The sequence below is a fragment of the Dermacentor silvarum genome, chromosome 1 (genome assembly GCF_013339745.2).
Source record: "Dermacentor silvarum isolate Dsil-2018 chromosome 1, BIME_Dsil_1.4, whole genome shotgun sequence".
Classification (NCBI taxonomy): Eukaryota; Metazoa; Arthropoda; class Arachnida; order Ixodida; family Ixodidae; genus Dermacentor; species Dermacentor silvarum.
In genome coordinates, this window is record NC_051154.1 from 251402644 (window position 1) to 251428712 (window position 26069).

The 26069-nt window shown below is 49.7% G+C and overlaps 1 protein-coding gene across 1 annotated transcript in view; it reads right to left on the bottom strand.

Moving 5' to 3' along the window:
* The window catches only part of LOC119439143 (nose resistant to fluoxetine protein 6), a 328558-nt gene that overhangs the window by 253303 nt on the left and 49186 nt on the right, over positions 1–26069 (bottom strand). Inside the window, exons 4-6 of the mRNA XM_049660749.1 lie at positions 20674–20853; positions 16334–16427; positions 10599–10685 (exon numbers count right to left, since the gene is read on the bottom strand). Of these exons, the coding sequence (XP_049516706.1) occupies positions 10599–10685; positions 16334–16427; positions 20674–20803 (311 nt within the window). The 5' untranslated portion in view covers positions 20804–20853. The remainder of the gene's footprint in view (positions 1–10598; positions 10686–16333; positions 16428–20673; positions 20854–26069) is intronic.

Consider the following 26069-nt stretch of genomic DNA (forward strand, 5'->3'; position numbering starts at 1 on the left):
GGCGACCAGGTTTTGACAGTGAGTGTCGTCCTTTTGAGCCCTGATGAGCTGATCTCTGCTGAATGCAATCTCGAGGGGCGGTCTCACTCTAACGAGATGCACGTGCTCTTGGTTTTGTGCCGGCGGGGTTTTCCCTTCTCCCCGGCTTCCCCGCGATGAGAGCGGCTCGGCTGCCCCCTCCTCCTCCTCGTGACCGGCTGGTAGGGTGTCCTTCACCGGCGCCCGTGACAGCGCATCGGCGACCACGTTTGTGGTTCCTTTGCGATAGCGGATCTCGAACTCGAAGCGCTGTAAGGTCAGGGCCCAACGCGCAAGCCTCCCGCTTGGCTCACGGAGGCGGGTCAGCCAAGTCAAGGCCATGTGATCGGTCTCGACTGTGAACCTTGTTCCTTCTACGTACATCTCGAATTTTCGGAGTGCATAGATCACTGCCAAACATTCCTTCTCCGTCACTGAATAGTTGCGCTCTGCCGGCGTCATCGCGCGGCTTGCGAATGCCACCGGGCGTAGCTCAGTCCCTTCTGCCTGAAGGAGCACTGCACCAATTCCGAAATCGCAGGCATCTGTCTGGATCACGAAATGCCTGTTTAGGTCCGGTAGTTTCAGTGAGGCTGTGTCTGCGATGGCCTGAGCGAGATGGCGGAAGCTTTGCCGTTGCTCCTGCCCCCATTCCCAAGCCATGCCCTTCTTCAACAGTTTTGTTAACGGGGCTTGCATGCGTACGCAGTTGGGAATGAACTGTCGGTAGTAGCCTACCATCCCAAGAAAGCGGCGTACACCACTCACGTCTTGCAGTTCTGGAAACTCGACGATTGCTCGAAGTTTCTCCGGGTCCGGGGACACCTGCCCTCGTTCCACCCGGTAACCGAGCAAGCTCACTTCTGCTCTGCAGATTTGCGCCTTGGCCGGGTTGAGTGTGAGGCCGGCTGTCCGGAGTTTTCCCAGGATGTCTCGGAGATGATCCAAGTGCTCTTCAAAGGTGTGCGATATCGTCGAGATAGGCGAGTGCGTGATGCCATTTGGCGTCCCTAAGTACGCGGTCTATCAGCCGTTGAAACGTGCTCGGACTTCCGGAGAGACCGAAGGGCATCCGCACGAATTCGTAGAGGCCCCTGTGGCAAGTAAATGCCGTTTTGCACTCGTCGCCTGGCCGCATCTCTACTTGGAGATAACCTTTGCTAGCATCCAACGTAGAGAAGTACTTCGCTCCGCCGAGGTTGGAAACTATCTCGTCCACCCTTGGGAAGGGATACGCATCCTTCTTCGTGACTGTATTCAGCCGCCGGTAGTCCACACAGAGACGGGAACTCCCATCCTTTTTGGGGACGAGCACGACTGGGAAACCCCAGGGGCTCGTGGACCGCCGGACGATACCAGCCTCGAGCAGCTCCTGTAGCGCCGCGTCAATTGCCTCCCGTTTGGCAGGACTGACCGGTCTAGGGTTGGATTTCCAAGGCTGCGCGTCGCCCGTCTCGATGCGGTGTTGTACCAACTTCGTGCATCCTGGGCGGTCTGTAAACATCTCATCGAAGTCGTTTAACAACGATAAGACGCGGTCTCGCTCGTGCTCTGTCAGATCACCGACGTCCGCCAGGAGATCGCACCTTTTCCGATCCGGTCTCGGCGAAAATCCGTGTTGACAGGCCGCCGCCAGCGGTTTCGGCAGCACGCGGGACGCGTTGCTCTCTTCGAAAAGATTCCTCCTTTCCACTTCGGCGAATGCCGGTGCGGCGAAATGCGCGAGCGGCGCCAACGAGTGTTCGCGGTAACCACCGTTGCCGAAGTCGATCACAATGCCACTCTTCGCCAAGAAATCTCGGCCGAGGATTACTGGGACCGTGAGGTCCGTCAGATGAATGAATCGCTGCCTCTGCCGCCGCTGATTCCAGCGCACGACGAGTCGCACATCGCCGTTCGAGCAGGCCTCTCCGCACGCCAATTGAAGAGGTAGTTTTCGCTGCCGTAACTTGACCCCTCTCCGTTCGAGGTGGGAGGTGACCTCGTCTCCGATCATCGATGCACTTGCACCGGTATCGAGTAGTGCTTTGAAGGTAGTCCCCGCGATTGCGAGATCTATAAAAGGGGCATTCACGTTGTTCGGCGCTCCGACTCGAAAGACTGAAGATGCCGCGATGGTGTTTGCCTCACAGGCTGTTGCCGTGGCCGCCGGCAGTGTTACCGGCGGCCCGCCTCGTTTCCCTGCTGGTTAGAGCACTCACGCGCGATGTGTCCCGTCTGGGCACAGTTGAAACAGCGCACGGTGTTCCTCGCCGTGGCTTGAGCGAAGCGGGGCTGCTCCGCCGATCCCCAATCGTCAGGGTGAGGTCGGCCGTACGTGATCGCGTTTCTATCGGGTCCGCCTAGCTGCGTCACTGGTCTGCGATCGTCTGATCGGGCGTGATGTTGCGCGCCGGACAAGCCTCCTGACTGTCTTGCTTGCGCGGTCCTCCACCCGTATGAGTAGGGATCGAGGGCGCGGTCCGAGATTTCGAACGGCACGGGTGCACCCGAGGACCGACCCGGCATCGCAGCGTGTTCGCTGCTCGTGCGCCCGCTGCCGTGCCAAGCGCAGCTTGGTTCCAAGGACTCCGATGGAGGCGGCGGTGGTCGATACGCGCGGGCTGCCGAGATTTCGGCTTGCACCCGGCGTGATTCTGCGGCCAGCTCGTTCAGGTCTCTGCAACGTGAACCGCGCAGGTAAAGTGCAAAGGTAGGATGACTTTGTCGAATTACTCGTTCCACTCGCTCCGTGTTCGAAGCACTCGGATCCGCGTACTCGAAAAGCTCCTGCATCGCTCGGACATACTCCACCAGCGATTCGTCCGGGGCTTGCGTGCGCAGCTCCAACTCCCTCCGCATCTGCAGTCGGTAGTCGTACGGAAGGAATTCGTCTCTAAATAGCCTACGAAACTCGTCCATGCTGCTCGCCGTGTGGCCAACCAAACGGTACCACCGGGCGGCCTGGCCGACTAGAGCAACCGGGAGAACTCTCTCCAACACCGCACTCTCGCGCATGCCAGTCGCTTGCTCGTACTGTCGCAACGCCAGTAAAAAAAATTAGCGCTCATCTGATCGCCGTAACCACTGTACGCCGGTATCGGTACTCCGATCCGAGGCCCGGGTGAAATCGCGGTTTGCAACACCTGTTGCAAAGCGCTCGCCAGCGTGTGCACGGGGTTTGCCGCGTCTGCAGGCATTCCTCCGCTATTGGAACCGCCAACACTGTCCGGCCCGATTGCGGAGGCCCCCGTGTTTACTGGGCACTGGTCACTATCGGGCTCCGTGACGCGTGGCGATCTCGCTGCGTGACGGAGAGCCGACGGAGTTGCGCCGTTTGGCCAGACCGAGTGCGCGCTCAAAGTGCCCGGGGCGGCTGCGCCGGCGGCGGGCGCATTTGCTACGGGCACGACCTCGTCTGAGTCGGGCCCTGGGTAGTGTACACCGAAATTTTCCGACGTTCTGAGGACGCGTGTGGCGGACGGAGGTTCTTCGCCGTTCGAAAAGGGGCTCCGGGAACCGCCGCCGTAATCCGCTGTGTTGACGGCGCGCACGGAGGGAACCAAGATTTCCCCGACTGAAGAGAATAGGTTCGGTAACCCGCCGAAGAATGCCGGCGTGTTGGTGAGGTGCGCGGGGTCGGGCACTCCTACATTTGTAGCGGGTGCGGTAGTGCAGTACGTGTTTGCACGGCCCACATTTGTGGGTGACGCGGCCGATGCAACGAGGCCCGAGTTTTCCCTGGCCCGACTGCAAATATTGGCCAACTCCATGAGATCGCTAAGTTCGTACTGCGGGCTCGTCATCGTGTCGCGGGAGCCGGCTGCTCGATTGCGTCTGCAAACGAGAAATCACGTTGGGCGCCAGTTGTAGTCTCCGGGTTCTCTCAAGCCGCCTTTGTCGTAAGGCTTAGGCTTGACGGCCAACTCCCGTGTGCTTGCCTTGTACTACCGGGGTTCGGCGGTACAAGGACAGGCAGAAACACGACAACACACGATAGTGTAACAAGTATAAAAAGGGTTTATTGCTCCATGGGAATTCGCGTGGAAGCAGGCTATAGAGTCGACCTCGACGTTTGTCGGGGTCGATAGTGGTCGAACGAGGTAGGGCACGACAAAGGAAGGGAACAAGATGGTTACCTGAGCTCCGTCCTTCGTCGCGGCTCGCAGTCGTCTCAATTCTCCGGCGTGCGCCGGTCGCGCCGATCGCGACCGCCCCGCCTCGTTCTGGGCTCGGTCCAATGAGCGCGGGGCTCCGCGTACACGTCACCGCTGCGTTTGCAACCGGTTTCCAAGAGGATCGCGCCACCGCACGAAAAGCCGTTTGGCTCCCCGAACGGGAAGAGGGAAAAAGGCGTCTGCTCTCCTCACTTCCGTGGCGTGCGTAAGGACGCGGGGAAATATGAACCTTCATAATTCCCACAACCTTAGTACTCTCAATATTACTCTTTTCGAAATTTCGCGCGCCACTTCATAATTGTTATTGTGCCAATGTGCACTGTCTTTCATTACAGCTGTATTCCGCTTGACCTTCATTCTGAGATAATCTTTGTGAATAGTTGAGCAACTCATGAACAGCGTCGCCTCCTCCCATTTCTGGCTGCCAATGTCGGCTGCGAGGGCGGACAGCCGCTATAACGAAGTAATGCATATAACGAGGTAAGTTTAGACCCCGCTCCAACTTCGTTATACAGAGGTTTTATTGTATATAAGACGGCATTTTTTTATGAAAACAGATTCTTTAAACGAAATACCTAATGATGCAGGGATGATTTCCTCAGTACTAATCCCTTTGAACACCGGCAGGCACTACATTGGCGCAACCCGTTTGCTAGATAACTATGATTAATGTTTATTTCATTGTAATGAAAAATTTTGAATGACTGCTGCGATTGCAGTGTCGCAGAAAAAAAAGGTGATAAGAGACTATAGATATTATGACGTCTCTGTTGGCCCGAGGTTAGTCAGCCCGAGTACTCGGCATCGTACCAGCAAAGGCACATACCCGATGATGATAATCACACGGAACGGAAGATGAGGATCGAGCAACGTAGGGTGATGGCGATAATAAACAGATGAAGAAGACGTGCTTAATAAACGCCCACTCTAATCCCCCCCCCGCCCCACGTGGAAGCGGCCATCCTAGCCGTAGGTCAAGGTGTCGAAGAACGCCACGTGAAGGGTTTCATGCGGGAGACGTGAACGACCTCGGTGCTGAGACAATGGTGATCTGTTGCGGCGAGAACAGGGGTCACACGATAATTGACGGGTGATGTCTGTTCAAGGACTATGTATGGCCCGATGAATCATGGCTGGAACTTGTTACACAAACGAGGAGCGCGATGGAGCGTCAATAGGAGTATTTCGTCACCAGGTCGGAAGGACACAACGTGATGGAATGTGTCGTAAATGATCTTCCGGTCTTGTTGTCTGGCCGCTCTGTTTACGCGACCACGCTGGCGACACTGGGCGAATCGTGAAACGAATTCTTCGCTAGACGATGTAGATGAGTTGACAGGAGAATAAAAGAAAGAAACGTCTAGAAGGGAAGTAGGCGACTGTCCGTAAACTAGGTAAAATGGCGAGTAGCCGGTGGTACACTGAACGGCCGTGTTGTAGGCGAAAGTGACGAATGGTAGAAGGTTGTTCCAATATTTTCGATCATGCTGAATATATACGGCGATCATGTCGGCAAGCGGGCGATGAAATGGCTTTGTCAAGCCGTTAATCTGTGGATGGTAACTGGAAGCTTTTATGTGGGTGGTACCAGAGGCCTGCAGGCATTTCCACGATGGCTCAGCAGTACCCGAAGAGCACCATGGCGCAGAATTATAGCTTGAAAGACGAAGTCGGCAACTTCCGAAGCTGAGCCAGTGATTACTGATATTATCTCAGAATTGCGCGTTAGGTGATCGATGGCGGTCACTGTCCATCGACTGCCAGCGGTCGATACCAACAACTTCAAATGGTGCGGTTGGACATGGAATAGGCAGTAATTCGCCAGCAGGAGCAGAGGTTGGGAGTTTTTGACGTTGACACGGAGAACAGGAAGCGACGTATCTCCCCACACTAGTAGAAAGGCCAGGCCAATAGTAACGGCTTCGAATGAGATCGTAGGTTTTATGGAAAGCTAGATGGCCAGCAGTCATGTCATCGTGGAATGGTTCGAGGACATGGGCTCGAAGAGAGCGCGGTAGAGCGGGCACCCAGCGTTGACCATCAGGGTGGTAAATGCACCGATAAGCACGCGATTGTCCAGCTTGAATTTTGCGAGTTAGCGTCGAAGCCGCGCTTTAGGTGGGCGAGAAGCGTCTGAGAGGTGGGTTATAATACGCTGACAATATGGGTGAGCCCGTTGGCGAGATGCGAATGTTTGATCGTCGTTAATAACCGCTAATTTCCTTCTTTCCTTCACTCCTCCCTCTCTCTGTCATCTTTGTGTTCCCCTTTCCCATAATTCCCCATGTGTAGGGTAGCAAACCGGACGTTATTGTGGTTAACCTGCCTGACTTCTGCTTTTTCTCTTTCCTCCTCCTCCTCATTGATCGTAGTCTGGAGAAAGGTGGTCTATTGAGGCTAGAGAGGAAACCGGCGTAGAAGTGACATCCGAAGAGCTGCCTTGCGACGCAGTTGCGGAATTGTCGAGTGGGTGCGCAGGAAGCGGGCAACGAGAAAAAGAATCAGCGTCTAGGTGTTTTTTGACAAACTTATGAATAATGTCAAAGTCATATTCTCGCAGGCAGAGAATCCAGTGACCCAGTGGTCCAGTCAAGTTCTTGAGAGTGGAGAGCCAGCATAATGCGTGGTGGTCCGTAACTATTGTAAAATGACGCCCGCGCAGATAGGGACGAAAATTCTGTATGGACCAAACAACAGCCAGGCACTCCTGCTCAGTGATCGTATAGTTCTTCTCGGCATCGGTGAGTACGCGGCCGGTGTATGCAGCGACTCTATCTCGCGAAGAGTTGTCGCGTTGCAGAAGAATGTCATCGATGCCGTGGCCGCTAGCGTCTGTGTGCAAGAGAGTCGGTGCAGTCTCATCAAAATGGCAAAGCACAAGTTAAGACATGAGGGTGCCCTTCAACATGTCAAAGGCTGCTTCACATTCTTGAGACCAGAGAAAGGGTACACCGGAAGCAAGTAGCTTGTGTAGCGGCGCAGCGATGGAGGCAAAGTTTTGTATAACGCGGCGAAAATAAGAAGCCTTTAGGCCTTTCTGAGCGAGGGAAGCGAAGGACCGCAGCAATCTTGTCAGGGTCAGGACGTCTGCCCTCCTTGCTGACGACGTGCCCCAGGACCTTAATAGATCTGCTGGCGAAGCGGCATTTCTTCATGTTGAGCTGAAGACCATCGTCGGCAAGGTACGTCAGAACTTCATCCAAGCGTTGCAGGTGCTGAGGAAATTTTGATGAAAATACGACAATGTCATCGAGGTTGTAGAGGCAAGTTTTCAATTTCAGGCTACGCAGCACGGTGTCAATAATGCGCTCAAAAGTCGCAGGTGCATTGTATAGCCCGTAGGGCATGACGTTGAATTCGTAAAGTCCATCGGGGTGGCAAACGCTGTTTTTTCTTTACCGTCTTCGTGCATGGGAATTTGCCAATAGCCGGAACGCAGATCGAGGTTCGGAAAGTACTCTGCACCTTGTAGCGAATCAAGCGCTTCGTCAATGCGTGGCATAGGGTATACGTCCTTTCGAGGGATCTCATTGAGGGCCTGGTAATCGACGCAAAAGCGCACGGAACCGTCTTTTTTTCGGACCAAAACAACTAGAGATGACCAAGGGCTAGCTGAGGGCCGGATTTTCCTTCTGTTGTAGCATGTCCGAGACATTTTCTTCTATTATTTTCCGTTCGGCAAGGGACACGCAGTATGGGCGTCGGCGCACTATAGACGCTTCATCTGCCTGAATGCGATGCGCTGTCACTGTGGTTTGACCCTTAGTCGACGAATGGACATCAAAAGAATTTTCGTGTTTGTTCAACAAAGCAAGCAGCTGCCACCTGTGAAGGTGGCAGGTCACTGCTGATGGCTGCAGTAAGGGCGGAGGGAGAAGCAGTATCACAAGTAGAAGGGTCTTTGGAAGACATATGTTTAAGGGGCACGACGCATACAGGACCTGGGTCGGCCGCGCGAGCCACTGTGGTGCTTTGCGGAAGGAGAAGTTTATCCGATGTAGCGTTCGTGGCGGGGAGAAGCGCCGAGCCATTGTGAAATCGAACCACACCTGGTACAAAAGCGATGATTTTATGAAGGCAACGGGGAGAGGGCAAGACCAAGACGTCACCATGGTCAATATGGTTGGACATTATGGTAACAATTCGCTGTCGGCCGGGACGCAGTTTGGTATCTTCCGCAGCGATCAGGCGCAACGGCGTGTAAGTTTCTTCCCCAAGTAAGTAGTCGGTGTCCGTAAGATGCACGACGCGTTGCGCACAACAAATAGCCGCGGAAGAGAGAGAAAATCCCACCCTAAAATAAATTGATGAGCGCACGGGGACAGCTCAGTTAATTGTACATGGCGCAGGATACCATCGATTAGGACAAGGCTGTACAAAGATTGGAATGGCGAACAGTGTCCCCTTGGGCTACAACTAGCGTCAGTCCATTGTACGGCGTCGTGACTTTCCTGAGGCGGGAACTTAAATCAGCATGGATAACAGAAATTGTTGCACCTTTGTCCACCAAAGCATCGACGGGCACCCCTTCGACAAACACCAAAAGCATATTGGACGGTCGCGCTGGAGGAATTTCAATACTGTTGACGTATGCAGTTTGTCCTCCAAAAACTGCATCGTTTAGTTTTCCGGACGAACGTTAGAGTTGAGTGAGACGGGCCGTAGTGGTGACGTGGAGCGGCGGAACGGCGAACGGGAGCAGTGTCTGGCTGAATGGTAAGTGCTTTGGTCTTCAGTCGATGAGGGCGGAGATGTAGACCGGACGCCAAGGCGGTTAGTATACGGTGCTAGGTGCTCCGGGAGCCAGTGCAGTCAGATGGGCCGATGAAAGGTCGGGCGGCATTGACGGGATGTTCACTGGAGGCGCGGCAGCAACCGACGCGTACGTTGCTAGCGGCACCGTATAGTTGACGTTGCCTGGGGGCGTGGCAACAACTTCACCATACGTTGGCAGGGGACGAAAGACGGATGGTTGCACGTGCGCAGAGCAAGCCAAGGACGCTAGTTCATCCCTGATGACATCACGGAAGGCCGCACCAGGAGGCGGACTGGGGCACACCAACGGTAACTCAACCCTATTGATTGTAATTCTTCGCGTATCATTGCTCTTATAATACGCAGATGTGGGTCCGCCGTAGAATAATATTCGCCAACATCCGGCTGAAGGCGAACACACTAAAGTTCGTCCAGGCGCTGACACGTGGTGGCGATGTCAGCGATTGTAGCGAGGTTCTTGATGGCAAGAGCATTGAAGGCGACTGATCTAATGCATTTCATAATGTGGAGTACTTTGTCTGACTCTGACATGAACTCACACGGCCGCAGAGCGCAAGAATATCCTCGATATACGATGTGTAAGACATGCCTGGCTGTTGTTGGCGAGTATCGAGAGTTTTCTTTGCGATGGTAGAACGAACCACCGGTGTACCAAATACTTGGTGGACTTCGCCACACCCGTCAGGTAAAAGGAGACATGGCGGAGCTTGAGAGGGTCGTCCCAACGATTAGCGGGGCTTACTCGCTCGTAGTCCTCCAGCCAGTCCTCCACATCTTCCTCACGAAGACCAGCGAAGAGTTTGGGGTCACGCTGGTGGCTGCTTAAGATATAAGGGTTGGCTAGTGGTGTCAGAACGGTAGCAGGAGAACTGGAGGGGGGGGTCGTCCTGGGTCATGCTAGCGGACAGTGGGCGCAAGCGGCGGCCTGAACGAAGCTCGAGGGGGTAGACTGAGCGGGCAGAGGACTGAGGATCGAAGAGTCAGCTCCACCACGTATGACGTCTTTGTTGGCACGACGTTTATTCGGCCCCAATACTCGGCATTGAACCAACAAAGGCACACAGTGGTAAATGTTTGTCCACTTAGCTGGAACTCCAATACTACCACCTTTTCTAAAACATCAGACGAAATGCATTGCTGTTTCAGGTAACATGTTTCCGCACTGCATACAACTGCACGGAAAAACGTTAACTGCAAGAGCAGTGTATGTCATGGCGCATTTTGAGTCGATATTTCTGAAAGCTGGTGCTAGGCAGAAGGTTACCAACAAAACGGTATGGTTTGAGTACTGGGCAACGTTAGCTTTCCAATTATAACATGCCCCTGAAGTCACTAATTATGAAGTTTTAAAAATTTAATTACTAATCCCATTGTTGATTATCGCACAAATGTTGATGCTCGCAGATGCTATAAATTGTCAGAAAGGGGAACGTCGATGTTTGCTAGTAACGTAATAGCTTATTAGCGAGTACAAAAAGACTATACTAGTGCCCAGTAAACAGAAATTAGCTTTGAATAAAAGGATACGCAAATATGTAAATACGGGTCACACACACAAAAGAAACAACAACAACAACAGCAACAACAAAGGAACAAGCTACTGGACAGCTCTGTGTACATGCATAATTCCTTCTATAGCAAACTTACCTGATCAATCTTCGAATTACAGCAAACAGGAATATGATGATTCCAGTTCTGGTTTCCTTGCATACTACTGCAGCTAGAAGAAATCCACTGCAGCAAGGGACGGGGTTGGGTGGGTGCACCGTGTAAAGATAATAAAACCCCCCGCAGTTCTCAGTTAGATCAAGTCAGGCGTATTTTTGATATTTTTCTAATCAAGACACTTTATGCATATTTGTGTGAGCATATAAATCTCAGCTACATCGGATCATCCAAATGAGTGGCGCTGGAAGTTCAAAAATAGGCACCAAGAATCGTGAATTTCATCCAAGGAATCTGCTTAAAAATTCGGCTGGGTAGAAATAAAACTGCACTTGATACATTATATTTCGATGCAGTATTTTGGAAAACGCTTGAATTTGTCAGAAACGCCGCAATCAAGCGGGCTAAATGCTGTTACCATCTGTCGCCATCTTTTAAATCCGAATTACACTGGCGCACACTGCACTTTCGCTAAGGAATGATGATATATTTGTGTGTGTAATTCCTAGTTTAAATAATGGTGGTCGAATTCGAGTGGTCGATCCGTTATTCCGATCCAAAGGGCCAGATGCTCCAGATCTGAATAACAGGAAGCACGCGCCAGCCGAATGGTGAGTCACTTTCCGAAGCAGTTATAGGGAGGGAAGCAAGCGAGAGCCGGGGAGAACTGACTGCACGCCAACGCATCCCATAGCATCAACGGGCGCGAGAACCCGCCGTGGTTGCTCAGTGGCTATGGCGTTGGGCTGCTGAGCACGAGGTCGCGGAATCGAATCCCGGCCACGGTGGCCGCATTTCGATGGGGGCGAAATGCGAAAACACCCGTGTACTTAGATTCAGGTGCACGTTAAAGAACCCTAGGTGGTCCAAGTTTCCGGAGTCCCCCACTACGACGTGTCTCATAATCAGATCGTGGTTTTGGCACGTAAAACCTCATAATTTAATTTAAAGCACGCAAGCCAGAGAAAAAATTTGCTACAAAAGCGACCACTAGCTTGACTCTCGCTTCCAAGACAGTCCTGCGCCAGGACAACAACTTTTCAGCACTATGACGGAGCAAGCAAGCAAGCAAGCAAGCAAGCAAGCAAGCAAGCAAGCGAAAATAGCCAGGCACCACCAGGAATTATACACAATCGGATTCAGCTAGTCACCGGGAATCCAAAGATACCAAATTCTGAAATGGGTGACCGTATTACAAGATTTTCCGGCCGAAAACCACCTCGCGTCTGCTGCCTGCTATTCCCGCCATCGCTCCCAGCTGCCTCGAGCGGCCTCACGAGACGCAGGTCTCGGCGCTCGCGCCCAGTAGGCAATAATCGTCAATGATGGAGGATGAGCAGGATGAGGAAGTCACCCGACGGGAAGACGACGTCGACAACGGTTCGAAAGAAGTTAGATACAGGAAACGTGCAAAGGTGGGGAGCCAGCATATCCGTGCTAGTCCTGGCCCTACCCGACAACCAAGAAGGCATGGCGCACGACTGATATCCAACATAAACAAGGCCAGCAGAATGCCAAGACTGCCGACAGGAGACTACAAGATAGTCCTCAGGCCAAGAGGAGGACTGCAGATATCCCAGCTAAGCTTAACGGAGCTCGACAAAGCTGTATACGAAGCAGTAGAGATCCGCTATGAAGGAAGAGATATATGGACACGATCTGCCCGAATAACTTCCAGAACATCTTGGTCGTCAGCACCCCAAATCAAGAGCATGCAGACAAATACCAAGGGATCAAGCACATCAAGACCAATGACAAGGTGTATGAGGTGGGAGCTTACGAGACGGCACCAGAAATCACCGCTAAAGGAGTAATCAGAGGTGCCCCCTCGGAAGAAACTCGGCGAGATATCACCGCGGCAGTGATCACAGCCAGAAATCCTTTGCCGATCGCAGCCGAACGTCTCAGGAACACCACGACGGTGATAGTAATTTTTTAATATCTGCAGCGTTCCATCATACGTCCTATATAGAGGAGTGCTCACGCGATGTTTGCTATACACAGAAAGCAGATGGACTTTTGCAAACAGTGCAACGGACTTGGGCATAGGAGCGATGTGTACCCGAGGCCAACCGACAAACTATGTGCGGGATGGTGAACGCCCAACCCAAGTCAGGACCACAAGTGTCAGCCAAGATGTTAGCTATGCGGCATGGATCATCCCACGGCGAACAAAGCCTGCCAGGCCAAGTTGAAAACACCCTGTATTGTTAAGCAACGCCAATAGCTCCGACAAATGCAACAGCAACCACCAAGGGAATACACCTCCCCTCCCCCACCACCGGGCCGACCAATCGCGCGAGGTCCAGATACAGGTGAAGGGTAAAGCCTGGGTCCAGATCCCGATCTGGGTCCCGCACGACGCCAAGAGGCCGCACGCCCCAGTCTACCGGACCGAACCTGAGAGGTCGGACTCCATCCCGCTCCTGATCCCGGTCCAGATCAAGGGCGGTAACGGTCATCGAGGCGACCTGCCACTCACGGTGAGCTGGTCAGACGCGGTTAAAGGGATGCACCCTGGGTCTTCGGGGGAGACTGCACATAATCTCAATGATATTGCCGAGATAAAAAAAAAAAACACTAAGCTTAGAGAAATAATATCGCAACTCACTAGGGAAATTCAAAGCCTTAAAAGCTGTACGGAAAGAACTGCCAGTCAAACACATTCCGCGAGTCTAGAGACACCCGAGGAAATCCGAGGTAATTGAACGGAAGAGTGCGTTGTTGTGACCTGTCCAGTTTTCCATACTTCAAAGAACTCGGGAGAGCAGCGAAGGAGGATACCACACCTCGTGGTTCCCAGCCCATATAGATGGCTCAGTTAACCCGCTCGGATGTAATCCTAACAAGCAGGCCCACCGGATAGCGCGCGATTTCACGTACCGCGCTGTCGGGGGTAGCCAGGCTCGGAACGAGGTCAACATCCACAAAGATCCATTATGTTCTTTACACGAAATTTTTTCCCATTATCGTCTCAGCAGGAGGAAATTTCCACCCCCACCCCACATTGAACAAACCTTAGGCTAGCACACTCAGACTTCTGCAAACCCGTTCGTATCCCACTCCCCGGTCCCTTAACAGGATAGACCCTGACCACTCGCAGTCGTGCTCCAAATGTGGTCATAACTGATGCTCTTTTGATCACATGCTCTGGTTGTGCCCAGCCCTTAACGCCTCTCCACCCATCACGAAAGAGCAATGGGAGGAATCACTCAGGAGAAGCAATCTTCAAATTCAACTCCAGGCTGTACAGAGGGCCCACGACATAGCGACGGGACTTGCTGCAGAGCCAAAAAATTCAATGTTCGTGTCGCCGTGGTTGCAGCGACGAGCTCATGCAACGTCGCTGCGCTGTATCTGCGTGTAGTAAACACGAAGTGTTCACCGTTTATGTTCGCTGTGATATTGCATGATTAGCACTGTCATTTGCTGGCTTTTCGTTTTGTCACAAGGCACAGGGAAAGGCGCACACCGCTGGAAAACCAGTGGGCATTTACACCGGCTGGCACTAATATTACTCTTAGCGCTCCCGAAGAAATTTACCGGCTGTATATTCTTGTGCTAGAAACATGTTCTCGCTTACTCCAATTTTTGCTATCAATAAAATCAAATGCACATGGGTATTTTGTCCAAGAAGCATGTGGAAATAATAGTTGAAAGGGCGTGCGCGATCGCGCCTGCCTGAATTCCTACGTCGTCGCCGCTCAAGCTCATAGTTTTTACGAAAAATAATAGGATTATAGGGCTATGCATTACGGCTCTTCTAGTTGCGGCAATTAACCTCGCTGGAATAACGACAGCCTTCAAGGTCTTCTATATTGCGACAATTATATGGACACTCCAGGCGCATTCTGCCTTTTGCCGCCGCCGTCGCCTTGCGGGTTCCGTATAAAGTCCACGGGCGATAAAATTGTCGCCGCGCGCCGTATGCTGTATGAGCGAGGTGAACGCGTGCGGTGGGAGCCGACGATCGCGGCTCAATCTCGCACGCGCAAGGGAGTTAAACGGGAAGGAAGGGCGCCGTCTTCCGTCACGGGCAAGGTATTGGGGCGAGTGGAGGGAATTCGGGCAGCGTTGTACTCCGGCAGCAACTGCGTATTGCGTGGTCGCATGGGTTTTATACGCTGTGCTGGTTTCTGAGGGCCAAAAGTGGGAAATACAAGTGACAAATATTGTGGCGAATACTGCATAACTGTGCCGCGTGAACATCTTCGGCGGGGCAAAATCGGAGGATACGGGCAAGAAATGGTAACGGAGGTTTCAAGTAAGCCACATTTCTATTCACTTTTTCCGCTACAATGATTGTAAATGGCGCTATTTGGTCTAAATGCAAAAGTAATTAACTAAATTTATTTCAGGATGCGCACAAGTGCGTATACCGCAAACTACATATGCGAAGAGAACAAACTAGCCACGGCAGCGTTGAAAAAAAAAAAGCTATGAAAACTTAGATTTTGCGATCTCAGCTGCTGTCATCTATCTGAGTTGAAATTCTTTTCAGATATAGGTGTCGTTTACATTTTTGCTGCTAGTGAATTAATGTGGGTGTCGCTCTCTTTTCCGTCATTTGCAGCAAGCGAAAAAGCCGCTTGAAGTAAAAAGACCACAGTAAAATGCTTCCATCTATCTCATCAATTCCTTCTGTACATGCATGTACGCTACGGTATCAATGGCACACTCTGGGAGAATTAAATAAGTTCATACACATAAATGCCTCGCGGTATTCGTTTGCCGTTTATTATGTCTATACCACACAATTTTTACATGGTTCCGAATAAAAAGTGGGAGCTTGAACTAGAAATACCTTTCTCTATAACTTTTTATATGCTTTTCATATCCGTATATTAAATATACCGGGTGTTCAAAATTAAGCTTTACGGAATTTTTAAAAATCGCCTGTGGCAGGTAGCATAATTCTTATCGTTGAGCTGGGTTTTTCGAAGTGGCGAACATTAGTAGCCCGAGAAATGGAAACACATATTCAATTAATTACCAAAAAAATTACTAATGAACTGCTTAGTTAGTTACTTTACGACACATATTGCAATTTACAAATTGTAGCCGGTGAGTTTGCAAGACTCATCCACTTGAAATGAATTTTCAGGATGACACCATTTTTTAGATATTATTTCCCAAAGTGTGGGACGAAATACATTGGCGTTCCAGTTACTTTTGTGCTTCTATGCATTAAATAGCATTTGGGTAAAAAATAAGTGGAACAGTGAATTTTTATGGCAAATTTGAGCCCGCATATCTCCAAACTAGTTTCATTCTGGAAACTCGTTCCAAGTGGATATGCCTGACAAGCTCACTGGCTACAATTCGTAACATTAGTGAATTTTTGTTAATTAGTTGAATATGTGTTTCGATTTGTCGTGCCACTATTGTCCGCCTCATCAAATAACCCATTTCAATGGCAACAATTATGCTACCTGCCGCAAGCCATTTCTAAAAATTCCGTAAAACTGAAAAGTGAACACCCTGTATATAGCAGAGACCCAAATGAATGTCATGTGAGGCTTATTGGAACAATCTTGATGTGGTTGTATAAACAATATTGACAGATATAAATACATGGCCATATAGGGCTTTATCGTGTAATATATGCCCGATTCTTTAATAGTCATACCAGAATTCTTCTACATGAAACCATATACAAAGTTTTTGTAAGGGCTTATTTCGAGAGAAAGCAAAGACCAGAAGTGCTCGCCACTCACCTGAGAAAGAAGAAACTGTCGACGCTGATGAATCCGGCAGTTGCAATCATATTTTGCCATTCATCAGCATATTTAACCCAGTTTGTCATGCTTGCTAGAGAGATATGGAGAAATGCTGAAGTTTATGAAGCATGTCATAACCACAAGGACGTGCGTTGTGTAATTTTCGCAGGAGAGTACTGGAATGGCACGTACACACTAGCGGCAAAACGCGTGCGGCGCGCCGGCGGCGGCAAAATGCAGCAGCGGTAGGGCGGCCACACCAACCGGCGGCGCGCCGCTGCGGCAAGTCACGTGACAGACTGGACTCTCTCCCCTCTTCTCGAACTATCCGTCAGCTCGGTCCGGGAGCTGACGCGTGCAGATGATAGGGCGAAACGAGTTTCCGGCTGACACCGGACGCGAGTACGAAAGGATCGGTCGGGCGGGTCCGCATGACACCAGTTTCCCGCGCGCACGCCACGGAAGCGGGCCGCTCTCATTGGTCCCCTTCACCCGCGGCACGCAGCAAACCGCAAAAAATCGGTCCAGGAGGAATCCCTGCCGCGGCAAGAAAAACCTGTTTCGCGGCAGCTTTCGCGGCGCCCCGCGCGCGTTTTGCCGCTATTGTGTACGTGCCAGAAGTGTTTCAAAGCAGTCATTGTTCCCAAACCCTAGATTTTAAAGCGTTTGCGTTATTTAGCTACATCACCCACTTCGGATGAACTTCAGTCCGATCTCGCTCAGAAAAAATACAAACTTTGACACAGCACATCTTACGATGATTGTCAACGATAATGCGTATAGCATTGTTTCAATATAGCGACAAAACGTATTACCGCCGTCGAAATCAGTTATGCATAAAGCATGCGCTGCAGCGGGACTCCTCTTTCGCGCTTCCCCGAGGAGACGGCGACCTTTAGCGGCGCCGCCACAAGGACTGCGAGTGACTTGCAAAATACATGGCGCGCCGGTGAGTGCGAAAGCTTAGAAACGCGTCATGCGGCAGCCAGGCTCTTCTCTCGCACTCCTTTCTGGACACGCTGCGCCATCTATTGGCACTGCCGAGAAGTCCGCCCGTGGCCTCCGAGACGAGAATCGTGGGGCGCCGGTGCGTGGCAGCACTGAGAATTGTTCCCTCTTTTGTCGGACGCCCAGTGGCATATAGCCGGAGCCCTAAGTTTGCCAGAGGCTCACTGAAGAGTGGCACGTACCCAATGCATTCGTGGCGCAGCTCGCTAAATCGTTGGCGTAAAATACGCTGATCGAAAAGCGGCACATGCAGAGTGAATTTGTGGCGCAGCCTATAAAAGCGCCGGCTAGCTGCCCTTGAGGAACCCGCGTGACGTGGGTTCGATTCCTCGCAGCGTCGGAGAAATTTAAAGCCTCATTTTTCTCACTGTGGAGCGGCACATTCCCTATGTGGCACATACCTAGTTACCCAAGCTGGCGTAAAGGACGTTCGTGGAAGAGCGGCATACACCTACTGGCACATACCGAGTGGCCCAACTTGGCATCAGAGAGTCCATTGAGAACCAGCAAAGACCGAGTGGTACAAGTGCTTCAAGTCGGTGGCAGAAAGTTTCATTGAAGAGCGGTACATACTCAGTGCCGCATCTATAGTGACCCATGTAGGCGTGAAAGTGGTTCGATCAAGAATGGCACCTGTGTACACATTGCCAAATACACAGTGACCCAAGCGTGTGCGATGGTTGGTTTTGAACCATATTCCCTCAGCACAGCAGCCCGATGCGCTATACCCATTCGACCATGCAGTACTCATTATCCAGCTATGCGGGAAAACAATTAGAGACAGAGACAATAACCTAAACAGTTAGCTCCAGGAAAGTGCGTGAAGTACTCTAAGAATGCTAACGCATTAAGAACGTGTTGTGGTTGTAAGTATATGAAGAACTTCTACCACTGTGTATGTTCTTGAATAGACATCTTGCTGGCCTAGTAAGCAACTTTTGCCAATAGGTATTTGGGCAGGTGCCTATTCTTGGGTGCCTGTTGGTGGGTAGGTGCCTATTCTTGCCCCAGAATATACTCGTATGTGCCGCCGTGACAGGGGTATGAACTAACAATTTTAAATATCAATTATATTCTTCATAGAGCTTGCAATGCACCATTGAGCGATGTTGCTTGATGGGAAGTTGCAGCCAGGATACTAGGGATAACTTGGGTTGCTACAGGGTTTAACTGGGGTTATGTGATTACAACAAACTATAATGTATCGTGGTACCATTTGACGTTGTAGTTGGCAGCGAGATTGCCATTACTTGTGTCGGCTGATGTGTCCATAAAATTTCGTGATTTATGGATGGCATGCGGATATGAAGTAGGTTACACAAGGAAGCTATCACTGGCTTTGACAATCATCTTCGATGGTTGCTTGTGCATCTTTTTTTTTAATTCTGTGCACAATTTTAACGCATGAAAGGAGTGGATTGAACATACCTGTTACACTGACGAACACGCGCACACACTAGGCCAGAAGGTAGGCATGGAAACAACATTCATGCTAAGCGTAAAGTCATCAAGTTTAGCCTAGGCCATTACATTATAAATTTCACAACTATAGTTGTGAAATTAACAGTCTAATGCCTTAGCTGAACTTGATGGCTTTATAATAAAAACAGTAGCAGCGTATACCGATAAAGTCTGAGCAGTGTGTGAAGCGCCTAGCGATTGACTGTCTTTAGAAAACGCATAGCCTGGCTTGCTCGAACAATAAATAGGTTAAATGTGACTCCCCAGATTACTCTGCTCAAAATTTTGACCAGGTTTCCTGTCGGGAAATCGGCAATCTAGCTATTTTAGTACAGGAAGCTATCATTCGCGATTGTGCATGTTTAGCTTTACCGTCTAGAGGCCCACGTGTTTAACACTAAAGAAATGCAAGTACTGTTGGTTGGCACCTGGGGCATAAGTTAATGGATTGGAAATACTGCCAATCCGAAAGCCAAATGTTATTCATATTCGACCATGACCAACATAAAATACAATATAATTAATTCGCTTGTTCTGCGTACAAGAACTGCCACTTACGTTCTACAATTGCTGTGCTAGCAACTCGATCATACGGGAGTGTCCGCTATTGTCATTACCTTTCTTAACCCGCCGTGGTTGCTCAGTGGCTATGGTGTTGGACTGCTGAGCACGAGGTCGCGGGATCGAATCCCGGCCACGGCGGCCGCATTTCGATGGGGGCGAAATGCGAAAACACCCGTGTACTTCGATTTAGGTGCACGTTAAAGAACCCCAGGTGGTCCAAATTTCCGGAGTTCCCCACTACGGTGTGCCTCATAATCAAAACTGGTTTTGGCACGTAAAACCCCATAATTTAATTTAAATTACCTTTTTTCTTTTGATATTTTTCCTAACTGTAATCTTGTGATAGCCGGCTTTTTCTGTGGCCGAACTTCCCATCTTTCGGGCATAATAAAAAAAGAATATAAGACTTGTCTCATATTTCATCCCTTCGGAGCTTTCGCGCTGCATGTTGGAAGGCATTTGCTGTATTCATGTCTGAACAAAATAAGTACATGTGCTTCGTGGGTAAAGGTGGAAAAGTTTCAAGCACTCTCAAAAGCGAAGCTAAATATGTTACATGTAGTTGCTCCACCAAAAGAAGTTGGCAGCATTTTCTCTCATCTTAGAGCCCACACTACCAAATTTCCATGGTTTCCTGCATACTTTGTGAGAAAAGAAACATTTTGTCGCATCTTGTTTGTTGGTTTCCAAGCGATACCACGGAATATTCTTTGATGTGCATACTCTGATTTCGGTAATATACTGTGACAGCGAATGAACGTTCCCATCAAGTTTGAGCAGTCACCCGCAACTGGAAGGATTGGAGCACGGCGTAGCGCGGGATGTCGAAAGGGCTAAATTGTGGCTTCGCACGAATCGCTTGAAGGACAGACGTAAAAGGGGGGGATGGGAGGGGTGGGGGATTTTAATGAGTGCAATAGCGATTGTTTGCGTCGTTTTGCAATCGTGCTCGTCTTTCTTCTCTGTTTGTGGAGCTCGTTGGTTCCTGCGCGAAATGACAGCCTGTAGCCGCCCGGCATACTTTTTTCGAACAAAAAGCTGCTAATGTATTGTTTACAAGTGCCTGTAATAAATGAAACATTCAACGGCAAACAGCGGCAATGATGCTTAGTGCCATCACATTTCTCTGTAGTAATTTGTGCGACATACTAACATCATGAATGCGTGTGCCTATATCCACCCGTCTATGGGTTCGTGCTCTACTGCATGATTATAGAAGGGGAATAACGTGTTACTGGGCTTGTTTTGTTCATCGGAGCATGTGACGGAATTTCCAATGCGGAAGAATGCACAAGCTCACTCACACCACACATGCGAATTCGCAGCGTAGCTGTGTATTGCAGTAACCCAGACGATGCTGAAGAAGCGGATGCCGTGCAGAAAGCGCAGCCTGTAGGCCTCGGATTTCTTGTCTTTAGCCACATGAAGCATCATGTTCGTATTCGATGCTACAGAAAATGACCTCAAAGCAGATAGAAGAAACCCTGAAAATGGGAGCGAAGAAACAAATGTGAACCACAATCGACAGCACGATGATAACAAAGACTTGAACAAAAGAAATGAAAATGGATGGGATGCGTGTAGTAATGTACTATTTAGTCAAATAATTTTTATTGCCATGGTTCATGTAGTTAAGTTATTAAAAAATGCCGCGTTTTTTAAACGTTGTACAACATCTGAACTACGCATTCATATCACATGATTTGAACCAAGGTTCATAGCCATGAGCTTTTTTGAGCTTTTTAAATCTATGCGAAGAAAAAGTCGCAGTATCGCCTGAAAGCTGAAGCATCGAGTGCGATAGCAAAATAGGAGACAGTTATACGAAGTAAAAATATTAGTTTTATCAGCCGTATAAACTTGCAAACATTCGTTGACTAAACGAACTAACAAGCACGGTGTCACAAGGGCGCAGATAAACATGAACACATCTCACTCGATGACTGCGGAAACTCACTGTCAAAACGCTGGAGTGCGGAAGCGCGGTGGCAATGACGAAGGAATCGACCTTCGCGCTTCCTCTCGCTTAAACGCGTACTACGCGTCCAAAACACAGCGCATACGAAGCTAGCAGCCCTCGGTGCACTTCGTCCACATCGCAGATCGCTTTCAAGATACGGCGGCCACGTAGCCGCGCCGTCCGTAGCAGCCGTCATAGTAGAACGCCCCCCACTCGTTCCTCCCTTCCCCTCGGTGCCTCGCGCGCGACGGAAGACGGCGGGCTTCCTACCCGCGTTCCTTCCTTGCGCACAGGAGGTTGAGCCGCGATGGTCGGCTCGCCTCGCACGCTTTCACTCACACATACAGCATGTCGCGCGCGGTGACGGCGGTACTGCCCTTGGACTTTATGCGGAACCTATCCATATAATTGCTATCGCAATAAAACATAGTTTATTGTAGCATTGCTGAAATATGGTACTTATTGATACGCGTCATTGTGTTCCGGCTAGCCTTCGATAACTGCATGATATTATGGCCCCGTACGAATGCGGAGATCACTGGCCAACGACAATGTCTTCAAAAATCCAGTGGGCGAACTTACTCGGGTTCTTTCTTTTCGTATGGTGTCCTGCAGGGCTGCAAATATCCAAAAGTGTTCCAACCGCAAGCAACAGCACCAAAAGGCCAAGAAACGATCTGCCAAAAAGGAAAGCTACAGTAAACACGGTGAAGAGAAACAGTTTGTATGATTTCCTTTAGATACACTAGTAATTTCACAACGTTCAAAATTGCACCTGCACATACTTACAAAATTGCAACCTGCCCTTTCGTCAAGATGGGAGGCAAAGAGGTTACGCAATTCGAGATGGTGACATCTATCGAAGGAGGAAGCACTGAAAGAAGAGCAGAGCAATGAAAATAGGCGAAATTAATTGCAGAGCAACCTTCTGATTTATTTCAGAACTTCTCTTACGACAGCATTTTTGCGTTTCACATACGTTTGAAGGGCGAAATAGAAGTTGAATACAAGCTAAAGCTTCGTCTAAATGACGGTGAGTTAAATTGAGAAAAGGGAATATGTAGGGGGGAAAGGGAGGGCGCAGGTGAAGGACTAGAATGAAAACCGGTAAAATTAAAACTGAGTAGCGCACTCTGTAAGCTATTTACCACAGTCGCCTAGAACAACAAATGCAACATTTCCGCTATGTTTATAGACAATTTTACGGAAGCGTTTAGGTGCCGCCACATTGGGCTGTTAACGCTGCTGCTTTCTGTCTTTAACAACGAAGTGTAGGTTACTACAGTCGATTCGCAATCATGAAAATAGTTGCATAAATGCGTTCAGTGTTTCATGACCATGTCACCTAACTTCACTTCTCATAAAACTTAAAAATTGTTTGTGTAACAGTTCAAGACGGCGGCGCCCATGAATCGAATATAGAATCGTCTTAAGTATGCTAATTTATGAATTTATTCTCATTTCCACAGTTGTTATTTATTAGTATTCACTTGATGAATTAGTGACAGTTAAAAAGTGCTTGGAAGGTATGAAGTCATTATGAAGGACGACATGTTATACTTGTACGTGAGGTATTGTCCCCATTTTTGTAAATTAAATGCTGGCAAGAGGGAAGAGGATGACATAACGTATGTGAGGACGGTGACAGAATGCGATGCGACTGAAGTTCTGTAGATTTTATATGGAGCACAGTATATGGAGTTTTCTGTGGAGCGCAGTATTTGGTATTTTCACACTGCTTTGTTTTTTTCTGAAAATTATTTGCGGATTTAAAGAAGTGTCTTTGCGGAGCTTTCTGAACGCAGGGACGTAAACAGTCCTATGATACTCTGTCAACGTCTGCGTACGGTTAGAATCATACTTTTCTAGAGTGGTCAAGAGGCCGGCTGCGACCTGCGCCAGCGTTGCCTAACAGTAGATACTGTGTTTAAGATTTGTTGGTTACGAGTGCATGGAGCGCGGATGTGGTGTCGCAATGCGCCCATGGCCCCGTTGCTGCGTCGGCCTGTACTTTTTCTCGCGAACACTGGTGACCAAATCGGCGACTTGACAACTCAGATAAGTTTGGATCACACTGTGCGCCAATGCCTAGTATGGTGTTCCGAGAATTCGAAGTGCCCCACCTCGGTGGCGTAGTGGCTTTGTCGTTGCGAAGCCCGAGGTCGCATTTCGATGCGGATGAAATATCAATACGCCCGTGTGCCGTGCATTGGGTGCACGTTAAAGAACCCCAAGTGGCCGAGATGTATCCGTAGCCACCTACCATGGCGCACCTCATTATCATATCCTGGTGCTGGCACGTAAAACTGCAGAATTTAATTAAATTTATTATAAGTCGTTTTATTGCAAGATAGATTCCACGATCATGTGGTGTTACATTTAGCCATATATCAGCTGTTGCCTGCACCTAGCTAATGTAATGCTATATGAATCTGACTGCTCGCTGTGTGGTGGGAACTACCCCGTTCTAGCATGAACAAAAGCTCAAGTTATAAGCAGCTCTTTGGACAAACGCTACTGTGTTGGCGTTTGTATGTGCTGGCAAAAGTTGGCCGAGCGAAGTTCTGTCCGTGGCCGAAAGGGCTCGACAACCTTTTGCTGCCACGCCAAAATATTTAACAGACGCTGAAAATAATTCTTTCCAGTAGCTCTGAGTAGGCAATGCCAGAGTGATCGGCAGCAGCCATCTTTTATTCCTTTCTGAACGGGGCAGTCTCAGGATATTTTAAAAAAAATTACACCATCTCCCCGTAGGGGAACCCTGAGTAGTATGCGAAGCAGCCATGGGGTCGACTCAAGTCCCCATTAGATTTCAGATCGGCCTGTCGCCGCTGCCGTTTCGTGGCAGCGGCTCGAGCCCTCTTCTCCGCGGCGCTGTCCACGGCGCAGACACTGTCGTTGACGCTGGCGCTGTCCGTGGCACTCATCGCGGCGTTGCGGGAGGAGAATGAGACGACGAAGTGAATGATGATGAGTGGGCGAAGCACCTGGGGATCATTCGGGCAAAACGCCGGAAGCGTTCTCCGGAAGCCGGAAGCTGGCTTCCGGAACCGGAAGCGGAATCGGAAGTGGACGCCGCACCGCGGAGAGAGGGAGGAGGGAGTGACATAGCCCCGAGCATAAGATGCTTCGCATCTAAAAATGTTTTGTTCGTCATAATAATGCGTCTTTAGTAAATACGCGCCATTTTGACGGATGGAGTTTCGTGGTTTTCTCACGTCTCGGGACAGACTGGCGAAGGCAGCATAGCACAAAAAATTTTGACCAACAGCGGAGAGATATTTTCGAAACAGACCTAGAATCGAGAGATTTATCTTTCTTTTGTTCGGCCAAATCACAAATAATCAGCGTGTGCACGTCATGTCAGAAAGCGAGTTTTTGCGGTTTTCGTAACGTCGTGGGACTGACTGAAGGTGGTCCGAAAAATTTTAACAAATCGTGGATTGCTAGCTGCATAATAATATGTTGCCTCATGTTCCTCTGCGTTGTCTTACATGCAGCTCACGAGACACGGAATAACTGCTATGCGAATTCCACTTCTTTTCCCAGTCTCATCCTTTCCCTGCTCATCATCATCGTCGTCAACGGGTATGGTGATGAAGACAACAACACCACCAATGCAGTCATGGTAAAGAAGCCACCAAACAAGGCCACAAAATCTCCATTCGAAGACCACATTTGATCGCCTCGAAGCGGAGCCATTTTCCCTGTACGCCTGCCTTTCTTAGCTGTCTTTCATTTTCTTAGTTCTCAGGAAATGATCGACCTGTTACTGGATAGCACGGTTGCGCAAAAAGTTGCAGCCAATGGCTCAGAACAAGTCCGCGATTGTTGTGTGTGCTCACCGTACACATTAGTGGTCAGGAAGCCAGAGGCGCACGGAGTGCATGTCGAAAAAATGGTGCCCTAATGACCGTGAACTGATGAAGCAAGTGACGCTGCATTCTTGGGTGCTGTTGGACCCTTTCCGGCAAAAAACACTGTACAGAAATTTAGCGGCATTGCATAGCTTACCTATATGTGTTGTATGTGCGCAATTGGCGTGCTCGCAGGTGCAGAGACGTACCTGCTCTGATCAGCTTCTGAAGCTCCTCTTGATTGCAGTTGCTGAGCGTGCATACACCCAGGTAGAGCAGCGGGACCCTCAGTTCGTAAATGCCGTTTGTGAATTTTCCGAGCTGCGCAAGAAGTAATCACCGCCATGAATATAGTGGTAGGAAAACTTTAATATCTTGCCGAAGTACTTTGGTTTATATACGCGGGTTTTTAGTGCTCCGCAGGGTGCACTGGACTTGACGGCCTTTGGCTGCGTTTCATCTCGAGCATGGCATAAATGAAAATGTTAATCTCGAGTTTTTTTCATAACTTTTTCGGCCGTGCAAAGGAATAAGATTTTATATATTTTTCTGCGATAATGAATAAAACAGTGCCGTCCAAACCTTTAAGCCGGCTAAATCTTTAAACGTTGGGCAGAATACGAAGATCTGGCACAGTGATAGATAGATTTATGCACTCATACTACACTGTACTGTGGCACAGTGGTTGTGGCCTACTGCTGTTCATCACGAGGTCGCGGTTTCAATTGTCGGTATCGGTGGCTGCATTTAGAGGGAGGCGGAATGCAAAAGTATCAGCGTTCGGTGCTAATTACGAACCGCAGGCTCTCAAAGTTTTTCCGTAACGCTTTAAAACAATTTGTCTCATAGCCTATGTCTTAATTTGGAACGACATACCTCCTAA